The sequence below is a fragment of the Schistocerca piceifrons genome, chromosome 1 (assembly GCF_021461385.2).
Source record: "Schistocerca piceifrons isolate TAMUIC-IGC-003096 chromosome 1, iqSchPice1.1, whole genome shotgun sequence".
In the NCBI taxonomy this organism is placed as follows: domain Eukaryota; kingdom Metazoa; phylum Arthropoda; class Insecta; order Orthoptera; family Acrididae; genus Schistocerca; species Schistocerca piceifrons.
Window position 1 is genome coordinate 527016971 of NC_060138.1, and position 12089 is coordinate 527029059.

Consider the following 12089-nt stretch of genomic DNA (forward strand, 5'->3'; position numbering starts at 1 on the left):
AAGAACACAATAAAAGAACATACAAATTCAAATTTTCAACAAGCACATTGATGTGACAACAGTTTAAAGCATTCACTAGTATCAGGATACAAAATGTGGATTTATCAATGACCAGTTCACTAAAACATATAGCCTGAGTTTGACAGTTTTGTGATTACCAAATATGAATACTTAAATCATGCTCTTTTCACACATTTTTTCCTTAATTACAACCCTTACTGTATTTCTGCACTTTTTGCCGTATGATTCTTTTGTCATGTTTCCTTCACACACACACACACACACACACACACACACACACACACACTACTGTAGTTCTACACTTAGTTTCCTATTGTTGTTTTGCCACATTTCCTTCACACACACACACACACACACACACACACACACACTACTGTGGTTCTGCACTTTGTTTCCTATTGTTGTTTTGTCATATTTCCTTCACACACACACACACACACACACACACACACAGAGAGAGAGAGAGAGAGAGAGAGAGAGAGAGTAATGCAAACTGTCTGTGTTCTTACCACTCCATGCTTCACTGCAGTTGCAAAATAATAGTAAAATAATAGTGAGAATTTGGAAATGTCATTAATTTACGTAATTTTACAAAAATTGTTGGGACAGTTTGTCCAAGAGGTGCACACCCAAACAGACAATTATTTCTAGTAAGACATAAGTCTACGCCAGTTTACATATTCAACCCAAATAAACTTTGTCTAAGGATAAGGAATTAGTAGAATAATGATTTTTACAATCTGTACAAAGATCTGCTGCACTCATCAATGAAGTTCATTAGCTTCCAGCTACATATTTATCTAGAAATTTCAGTCACAAACTAAACTATGCAACTAACAGATGCAGTGAGCCATCCTATTAGTAAACCAAAAATCAGGAAAACAATTTTTCTACAGTAAAGTATTCTGCACACTCCATTCTGTGGCACTACAATGCAAGGATAAGTGTTTCATAGCACAGAATTACTTACTTCTCTGTCAGAAGATACAACGATCTCAAGAACACTTCTGAAATATAGAAACGAGAGTAGCTGTACTAGAAAAATGTTCTTTTATTGGCATTATTAAGTAGATGTGACTAAGAAACCATCCAAGTCACTCAACAGAAAAATTATCTATCTAAAATCCTCTGAAAATAAACTAATTACTTACAGCAGTTGGACTGATATGTTCAGGAAGGGTTGAGCGCCAGGTGTTAGGTTGGCCATCATCAGAGGGATACTTCTGGCGGAATCGAATAGTGAAATGTGTGATTTCATACCCTCCATCTTCAGCTACATCCCACATCAAAAGCGCCAATACAGTAGAGGGACGAACAGTGACATTAACTAGTGCTGGCGGAGGAGCTGAAACATATTATTATTAAGCCAAACTTCAATCCATAACCTCCCTGCTCCCCCCCCCCCCCCCCCCCAGGCCCCCCTCCCCACACACGCACATTCTTCAAAAGAAAGAGATACATATTGCCTACCCCTAACCTCCTCTCTCCAAGGCATCCCCCACCATTACCAAACTAACAAATTCTGGATGCCTTAATCCCACATACCAAATCTTAAATTTTTTTCCTTACAATGACTCAGTTCCTACATAGTATCACATTTCAAATGCATCAAATCTCATCCCATCCACAAACTTCTTTACTCTGTTGAGTCTGCAACACAGTTCACGTTTTTAGATATTAGGTCTGCCTAAAGTAAAACAGCTTTGTTTTATATTTATCATTGAAAATGAAAATGTTTTGTATATAGCTGATCCAAATTCCAAAACTAATGGCAGGGAAATATGCATAACACTGAGTACCATTAACATTATAAGTTTATACAATTTAACACACATTCCTTAATTATACAATGGGTATCACCACACATTTTGATGTTCGTTGAAGGAGGTATTTTATTGCTTTTAGCTCTATGTATGACTGAAAGAAGGAAGGAGAGAAAGTAGGCAAAATTACAAACATTTTATTAAAACCACTGATCCAGTGTTCTCTTAGCAGGGCAAGGACAGAAGAGGACAAGGAAATGGTCAGGCCTGATTGAAAGAAACATCCTGGCATTACATTGTAGAACTAAAGCTGATTGTCTACCCAGAAATTTGAGCCATTGTACCTCAAAATGTGTGGTCTTTACTGTTACACCTCACTCAGTTTGAGCAGTCTGCTTTTCTTGTCTTTCTCATTTCAGTCATTATGTAAAGTAATTCTACTTCAAAAGTGGCAATTTTTATTTCTGCTTCTTCAACATTGTCCTCCCAGATTTGAGCTTCTTAAATGCCATTGTTCTAGTTGTAGTTTCCAGTCAAAACACTAGTCTATCCAGTGGAAGTATTTCATTTATACAATAATGATGTAGGCTGAAGCAATGAATCAAAATTTTTACCATTGCCAGGATTTCAACCTGGATCTCCCACTTACTAGGCAAATGCACTAACTGCTGCGCCACACTGGCACAACGGCTAGTACAGCTGCACAGATTACCCTAGTATGTCTTCCTTTCTGATACAGATTACAGTTCAGGCCTCAGCCTACTGCTATTCCCCTTCTAAATTCACATCAATGCTGTAGAGGCTCTCCAATATTGGGAAAGCACCTTAGCAATGAGCAAAATGGCGTTAATGCTGGTCAAATATTACTCATAAATGGTTGATGTTCTTGAGAGATATTGATTTTAATCTTTATGTATGATAATGATGTAGGCTGAAGCAATTAATTAAAATTTGTACCAGTGCCGGGATTTGAACTTAGGCCACCTGCTTACTAGCCATATTAGCTTACTACTGCACCACATTGGCACTGCAGCTACCACGGCCCAGCAGTTTACCCTAGTATGTCTCCCTCCCTCAACACAAATTCCATTTCAAGTCTCAACCGATTGCTATTACCCTTCTAAACTCGCATAAGCTGCAGCACCAGTGTAGCGCAGTGGTTAGTGCATCTGCCTAATAAGCAGCTGGCATGGTAGCTCAGCATGTTCGGTCAGAGGGTTAGCTGCCCTCTGTAATAAAAAAACTGAGTTAATAAATCAACAACGAACTTAAAAGGGTGTCTTACGACATCCGCCCTGATCAGATTCAACGAACAAAATGAAATTTAAAAAAAAAACAGCAAGAGACCTGGGTTCAAATCCCAATGCTGGTATAAATTTTAATTCATTGCTTCTGCCAACACCATTATTGTAGGTAAAGGTGAAACACAGTATGTCTCAGGAACATCAACTGTGTATGATTAATGTTTCATTTCTTGGTACTTTCCTAGTTTAACACCGCCCCCGCCCCCCCTCTCCACACACACTTCCCTCTATCACCAAATTAACTATTCTTTGATGCCTCAATGTTTCCCATCAATCAATTCTTCATTTTGCTAAGTCAGATCACAAATTTCTTTTCTCTTTGAGTCAATTCAGGACCCTCTTCATTAGGTATCTGGTATATCTAATTGTTGGACTTCTTTGTTACCTCCATATTTCAAAAAATTCTCTACTTGTCTGCAGTGTTTATAAACCACAGTTTGCATTCATATAATGCAACACTCCAGAAATATTTTCAGAATAAATATTTCCTGACAAATTTCATTTTGTCTTAACATATTTCTCTTTCAAAAACTCTTCTCTGATTTTATCAGTTGGCATTTAAGTCAAACTTACTTCTACCATTGAGAGATAATTTGCTGTCCAAACAGCAAACTCATCTACTATTTTTAGTGTCATTTCGTACTATAATTTCTTCAGACCACCAGATTAAATTGAACAATGGAAAGTCTGGAACAAAATAAACGCATCTGATGTGACCAGCAATCTGAGGTGGATTGTGGGGGTAAGGAGATGGCATTGGATGAGGAGGGCAAAAGATAGCATGGTACAGGTGGGGGGAAGGTACTGTGCTGCCTCTGAGAGCATGCAGGGACGTGGTGGGAACAGGATAGGATTGCTGTTGCAGAGATGGAACACTGTGCTGGAGGTGGGAGGGTTGAGGAGAGAAGTAGAGATGAGGAAGAACCGGCAGAATTGAAGGTAGTGTTGTGTAGTGCTGGAGTGGGAGCAGGGAAGGAACAGATTGATGGACTAGACTAGCAAAAACAGAGGTCAGGGAGATCACAGGAACGAAGACTGTGTTGTAAGGAAGGGTCTCGCCTATGCAAGTCAGAAAAGCTGGTGTTGTTCGAAGGATTCAAATGGTGCAGGCTGTGAAGCAGTCTCGAAGTGAAGTACATCATGTTGGGCAACATGTTCAGCAATGGGTGCCCAGCTGTCTCTTGGCCACAGTTTTCACCCATTTCATACCAAGGAGTCCCTTCCATACAGCCTAACTACCTACAGTCATAGCAACTGTAGGGATGAGGAGTCCCTTTCCAAATAAGCCAAGTGTCTCACTGAGGCCTTCATAGACTAAAATTATCCTCCCAACCTTGGTCAGAAACAGATACCTTATGCTTTGTCTTTCCATTGGCCTAGTACCTCCTACATACCCAATGTGTGGCAAAACAGGAGCACTTCTCCCATGAGTCAGTACCAGCAAGGACTGGAGCAACTGAACCACATTCTCCACCAAGATTCCAACTACCTCTCAGTGTATATGCATTCTCTGTAACATGCTCCCATGTTGCCCACTATTTTCGTCACCCCTATCACAGTGGTGTTCTTCTGCCCATCAAATCTGCACAATATTCTTGTACATCCCTACTCCACCCCTCTCCTAACCCATTGCCTCATGGCTCATATCCCTGCAATAGACCTAAGTGTAAGACCTGTGCCATACAACGTCTCACTACCACATACTCCCGTCCTGTCACAGGCATCCCCTTATCCCATCAAAGGCAGGGTAACCTGTAAAAACTGTCATGGACCCTACAAACTAAGCTGCAACCACTGTGCTTTCTACATGGACCTGACGACTACCAAGCTGTCTGCGCTATCACAAAATTGTGGCCAAGAGAAAGTTGGACCACTCAGTTGCTAAATATTCTGCCCAACACACTGTGTCTCACTTCAATGACTGCTTCACAGCCTGCACCATCAGGGCCCTTCCTAATACCACCATCTAACTCAATTGTGTAGGCAAGTCCTTTCGTGACAACATATCATTTGATCTAGCAATCCTCCTGCCTCCATTTCTGCTAGTCCCAGTCATCCACATGCCTATCCCCTCCCCTGCTCCCATTCCAGCACTACACAACACATACCTTCTACTATTTCTCTCCTCACCCTTTTCTGCCCCACCCCTCGAGCACAGCCTTCCGTCTCTGCAACAGCAGCCCTACCCTGTTCCCACCACAACCCTGCATGATCTCTCTCCCTCCCCCCCCCCCCCCCCCCATTGCATGCCACCTCCTTACCTCCATCATCCTACTCAGATTGCTGGTCTCATCCGATGCACTTGCAGCCAGCAATCTGGTCACAGCGGCCAGAGACAGTTGCCGTGTGTGTGTGTGTGTGTGTGTGTGTGTGTGTGTGTGTGTGTGTGTGAATGCGCATGTGCTTCCTATTTCCACAGAAGGGCTTAGGGCAGAAAGTTTAAATGTTTAGCAGTCTTTTGATTGTGGCTGTCTGCAACTCAACATCAACTCTGGGTAATGAGTAGAAATCTGCCTTTTCCATAATACTGTCATTAAATTCAGCAACACATTATCACACTCATTCTAAACTAGTGTGCAAAACTTAAGGATGATAGCAACTTTTGCATGATGTGCCATTGGCAAGTAACATAGCTTGATGAAAAAAACGTACACAGAAAGAACTGCTACAGTACAGCACAGAAGGCAACCGAAATAAATACACAATGAGATGAACAGCAATTATACTTTTATTCAAAGACAACAATTACCTTGGAACCAATGCAATTTACGATGGCCCCCTGGACATTACAAAAGGCATGACGTGGTTCTCAATAGGGCATGTGTTCACCACACGTAGCATTCTCTGCCATGTGCTTCTTGTGATAAGGCATTCCATCCCTCCCCAGCGTAGTTGACGACTGCTGGATCATTGTTCATGCATGTAAACGTGCTGCAATACATCTCACCAATGCATCCCACATATGCTCGATGGGATTTATGTCGCGAGAGTGGGCAGGCCAATTCATTCGCTCAATATCCTCTTGTTCCAAAAGGTCCTCCATCTGCACAGTTCAATGCTGTCATGCCTTGCCATCCATATAATGAAGTCAGGATCAAATGCACCCTGAAAAGACTCATGGGGAAGGACATCAATGTCACAATAACGTTGTAACAGTGAGTGAGTGTGACATGTTCGGAGATTTGGAGTTCAGTGTGCCCATGCAACATTATGCCTCCCGACACTGTAACAGCCGGACCACCACAAGCATCACACTCAACAATATTCCTGAGTGCATTGTGTGTCCCTCTCACCATATGGGGGTTTGTAATTCACCCAGGAATATTGTCGAACATGATTGCTTTGGTTGTCCAGGTGTTATGGTGCATGGGCATACTGACCTCCAAATCTCTGAACAAGGTACAATCACTGTAAATTTTATTGTGACATACACACCTTTTCAGGGGTTCACTCATTCCTGACTTCATTTTTATGGACGACAATGTGCGACCACATCGAACCACACAGGTGCAATAGTTCTTGGAATGACAATGTGTATGGCACACAGACTGGCCTGCCCAACCCCCTACTTAAATCCCATCAAGTGGGTGTGGTATGTATTGAGGAGACATATGGCAGCATGTCCACATGGACCTACGACCGTCCAGTAGTTGTAAACCATAATGGTGGAGAAATGGAATTCCCTACCACAAAAACTCCTTGCCATCCTTGTGGCCAGCACAACAGCACATTGGAGAGCATACATTGGCATCTGTGACTATCATAAATTCTATTAAGAATCATGTGCCACCTTTTGTTATATCCAGGAGACCATTATAAATCACAGTGACTTCAGTATAATTATTGTCTTTGTATAAACGTGTCATTTCTGTTTGTCTCATTGCATATTTCTTCCGGTTACCATCTCAACTGTACAGTAGCAATTCTTTCTAAGTATGGTTCAAGTTTCATCAGGTTATGTTACTTGGCAGCGACACATCATGCCTGCTTAAGTTTTGCGCACCAATGTACTTTTGTTAACGTTACTCTTGGAACATCTTTCAAGACTATTAATGCTGTTCAGTCTGTCACTGTTTCTGATTAAATTACAAAGTCACCAGCAAATATTAAAGTGTTCATTTCATCTAGTACTAGTAATTTATTTGTCCAAGAAGCATGTTACACCGATACAGAATTTGTCAACGTAATAGAAGGAAACATTTCATTTGTAAAACCGCATGATCTCACACACCTATTTAATAAGGAGATAATAGAGTATATGTTTAACCGTGACCTTATTGATGGACACATCCCTGCATCTGAAGCAACTTAGGAAAACCATGAAAATCCTAATGAGGATTGTCAGACAGAGAATCAGCCTCCATCCTCCTAAATCTGAGGCTAGTGTCTCAATATATGCACTATCTTATTTGGTTATAACTAATTTATAAATTTTTCATGTTTGCACATGTTTTGACCAAGTTAGTACAGAGCAACTTAACACAGTTTCCAACAACATTATTATAAAACCTAAAACCCTAAAACACAACATTCCTAGCATAACCTTTCATGTTTTGGTAATGGGGTGCAGCAGTGATCTTCGAGAACCATGTAATATTCAATGATATGAACAAATGTGAAGGGGAGGGGGTGGTGTACAAATGAGTAAGCCTTGATCTTTCAACATCCTCCAAGTCATTTATTTAATGATTTGAAAATGGATTTTATTATGTTTATAAAAATGTCTAACAACTCTGAAAAAGAGGCATTTGAGTTAGTAAGCAAAACAATTTCAGAGAAACAGTATTTTAAAAAACTGAATAATTACGGTTAATCTTTGTGCAAAGAAATGAATAATAAACTAGTGTTCATTATTACTGCTAGAAAATTATGCCTTAGGTCCCAGTGAAAATTGACCTTAACGAAAAATGAACAAGGGTTACTTCCAAGCTTCCGAACATTTGCTTAAGCAATTGTAAATATCAGATTAAAATCCTCCAGAATACCTAATCAGTTTATTGCCTACATATGGATCAAGTGAACATAAGTGAGATGGAAAGAGAAGGCAGACCAAGTCACAGATCATGTCTGGAAACAGAAATTAAATCTGCACAACAGGTACTGATCCTTAAAACTTCCTAGCTGCTTAGCACTACCAGCTGAATCAGAAATCAACAAGGAACTTTTACTTTGACAGACTATGTTCAATACATAGCTGCACTATTTCTTTGCAAACACACACAACTTCAAAACTTTTACAGAATGTGCCAGAAAACCAAAGATTATAGGTAATCCGTCATGTGAAAATAATTAAAAATGATGATGCTGATGATGGGGTCCCATATTCCGAGGAGCGTAGGGGACGATGCGGGAGACCCACATCAGTGTACTAGGCAAGGTCCTTGCGGAGGTGGTTTGCCATTGCCTTCCTCCGACTGTAATGGGGATGATGAAGACGACATTAAAAATATCCTTTCTGAAAAAAAGATTAACAGCTGATAACTAATTTTTCAGTTGTTTTTAAAGAGTGTGTTTGTGAATAAATAAATCTAACTGTACCAGGGAAATAGGAAACCCTCATGCGAAAGATAGTGTCTGATAAAGTCTTATGAGTCATCATTCACCTTTTTCCACTGGTTAAATGCAACAAGTTGGCTGTTGGATGATGTTCATAGGAGCCATATCCAAAAACTCCACATAGTCAAAACATTTTAATTTGTGTAGTGCACTCTTACATTTTAACCATGCAGTCTGCTATCCAGTGATTTCAACACGCACACAAGTTTAATTGGAAGTAATGCTGAATAGTAAAAACTACCCAGCCCCTTACTGCAGAAATTTCAGCCACTGAGCAAATGTGTCATCAACCTACAGTTTAACATTCTATAAACAGCGAATTCATCAAACAAATATCATTGAGCAAAGTAAGGAAAGGATGTATGATGGCATCATTCATCACCTTGTTAAAGGAACAAGTCCACTTGCCATTTAATATGAATATTTAGGTATAACCTTGTCACTTTTATTATGAACCCAATGCCTAAGCCATTATCTTACCTTACTGAGGGAAATATCAAGTGCTGTAATGTACTACCAACCAATCAGCCTAATGGCTCATGTATCCAAGTTGTTTATAAGAAAATTATACAGAAGAACAGAGAAGAAAATTGAGAATCTCTTAGATGAAAATCAGTTTGGCTCTTAAGATGGTGAGGGCACCACAGAGGCAGTTCTGACATTGCAATTGATAATGTTGATAATGGAAACAAAAGTGAAGAAAAATCAAGAGAGGTTCAAAGGATCTGTCAACCTGGAAAAAGTGTTCGACAACATAAAATGGTGCAAGATTTTCAACATTCTGAAAAACATATGAGTTAACTAAAAGGAAAGACAGACAATTCATATGCAAAATGTGCAAGAACCAAGAGGAAACAATATGAATGGAAGACCAAGAATGAAGTGTTTGGATTACAAACGGTGTAAGACAGGAATGCAGCCCTTCAGGTTGAATAGTGGGTTTAAAATTCACAGTGAAAAAATATCAATGATAAGATTCACTGATTACATAGCTATCCACACTAAATGTGAAGGAGAATTATAGGACACATCAAATGGAATGAACAGTCTAATGAGTACAGAACATGGATTGAGGGTAAACTGATGAAAGGCAAAAGTAATGAGAAGTAACAGAAATGAGATTAGCAAACAAACTTAACATCAATATTAGTGACCACTGACTAGATGAAGTTAGGGAATTTTACTATCTTGCAAGAAAACAATGTGACAGACGAAGCAAGGAGGACACAAAAAACTGTTGAGTACAGGCAAAGAGGGCATTCCTTGCCAAGAGAAGTCTATTAGTATCAAACATTGATCTGATTAAGAAAGGAAGGAAGAAATTTCTAAGTATGTACGTTTGAACCACAGAATTGTGAGAAACCACGAACGCGAAGAATCAAAGCCACTGAAATGTGGTGCTATAGAAGAATGTTAAAAATTTGCTGGACAGGTAACAGAAGGAATGAGGTTTTCCGCAGAATCAGCAACAAGAGGAACATATGGAAAGCACTGCCAATAAAAATGAACAGGATGATTGAATATGTGTTAAGACATCAGGGAATAACTTCCATGATGCTAGAGGGAGCTGCAGATGGTAAAAACTGCAGGGAATGACAGACACTGGAAAACAGCCAACAAATAATGGGGGCATGAGGTGAAAAAGCTACTCTGAGATGAAGCTGGCACAAAGGAGGAATTTGTAGAGGGTAGCATCAAACCAGTCAGAGGACTGAGGCAATAAATAAATAAATAAATAAATAAATAACTCATATTATTATGTAATTTATGTCTCCTTACAGTGGAATATCGCTGTCAATTGAAAATGTGTTTTTGACTTTGCACTAAATCAACAGTAGACAAAAGCATTCTAAAGAAGAAACTGCTGTAAAATGATGTTGCATCAACTGCCTTTTCAGTTATGAATGTACAGATGGTAACAATGCTAATTAAATTCCAAAATTTTAAATTTATGGAAAAAAGGGTGTGTGTATTCCAAGATAATGCTTTTCCACTAATGAAGCATCTAAATGTTGAAAAGCCCAAGAATACCGTTAACAAAGAAACAGATACATACCCTATGCATGTCATTTGTCACTGGATGGTAGCTCCTGCATTAGAGAGAATAATGTTCAGATTTAACTGTAGATGCACAGAACAACGGACAATATGTACACACACAAAATTAATATCAGAGACCACAAGTCTCAAACTGTAATACAGACATGACAGTTTTGATGGATGCCATGAACCTAGTTAATTCACCATTAGAAACAAAAAAAAAAGATCAATTTACGGACAGGAATAATTTAACTGACAATAGGCGATAATTCTACAACTTTTACAAAAAAGTAAAATCATTAGACTGTAAATATACACAACTCTTTATCTGCCTTACAGAGGGATACAGACTAGCATGAGAGGGTTTTGTGGCATTTCATGGGGTATATATCACCATGCAGTAAACGTGCAAGGTATTTAACTTACTTCTAACTTCCACTCTGATTCTAGCCCTGACATCTCCGTTTTCTATCCAAAAACCAGGCCTACTGTCAACAATGCATAAATAAATTCCAGCATCTTCTCTTTCCAGATCTGTAAGAACAAGCGCTCCATCTGGTTGAATTCTTCTCCGTCGAATTTCTTCTCTTCCTTCTCTCACCCAAGAAACAATGCTGTCATTCACTGCCGAAGATTCATCAGACTTTGTACAAGGAAGAGTGATGTTCCCACCAAGATCTACAGCACGTTCTTGTAATTCCGGAATGTCTGAGGCATAGCAAAATCCTAAACACAGTATCAACAATACATGAAAATGAGTACTTTACTTTTCAAACATTTACATACCATAAACAAGTAGATGACACATTCAGCGTGTAATTATATATTTAAGCTAAGCGAAACTTCGTTTGTATTCTTTCCAGTACGTACCTTCAGCGAAAACTGTTAAAAGAAATATATCAATTATCCTACGTATAACCATCCTCCCATTCTACGACAGAAATATTTCGAAAATAACAGAAAACAACATGTTTACTTAGATCCTGTCATTCTTCACAACCTTCCATATTTCTCGTCACTGACATCCACCCACCAAAGATATTACAACACCGGCTCCCAACATTTGCGGCGTATTATTACGATACAGATTGCGTAATCTGTAACCCGTCAAAATCATACCGGTAGCGAAATGTAGTGTATTTTATGGATTTTTCTTCAGATTACGTCTTCAAAATGTTATTAGATTTATCTGTAAACAAATAATTACAAGGAATGTGGAAACTTGAAAGGTCATCTACGTAATAATAAAAACTGTAACGAGAACCTTAATGTGGTATGTTTGAAATACATTGTTGTTACATTATCGCCAATATTTGGCGATCAGGCTCTGTTTATTGCAGCTCACGTAATAAAAAATAAAAATGTGTGCATCTTGTTTGGTAACGAAAATCGGCTCAAAAGCTTT

General features: G+C 39.2%; 1 protein-coding gene across 1 annotated transcript in view; it reads right to left on the reverse strand.

The window, feature by feature from the left end:
- Positions 1 to 11702, reverse strand: part of LOC124798463 (protein turtle homolog A) — a 92670-nt gene extending 80968 nt beyond the window's left edge. Inside the window, exons 1-3 of the mRNA XM_047261896.1 lie at positions 11555 to 11702; positions 11111 to 11410; positions 1173 to 1366 (exon numbers count right to left, since the gene is read on the reverse strand). Of these exons, the coding sequence (XP_047117852.1) occupies positions 1173 to 1366; positions 11111 to 11410; positions 11555 to 11606 (546 nt within the window). The 5' untranslated portion in view covers positions 11607 to 11702. The remainder of the gene's footprint in view (positions 1 to 1172; positions 1367 to 11110; positions 11411 to 11554) is intronic.
- Positions 11703 to 12089: the final 387 nt, after the last annotated feature.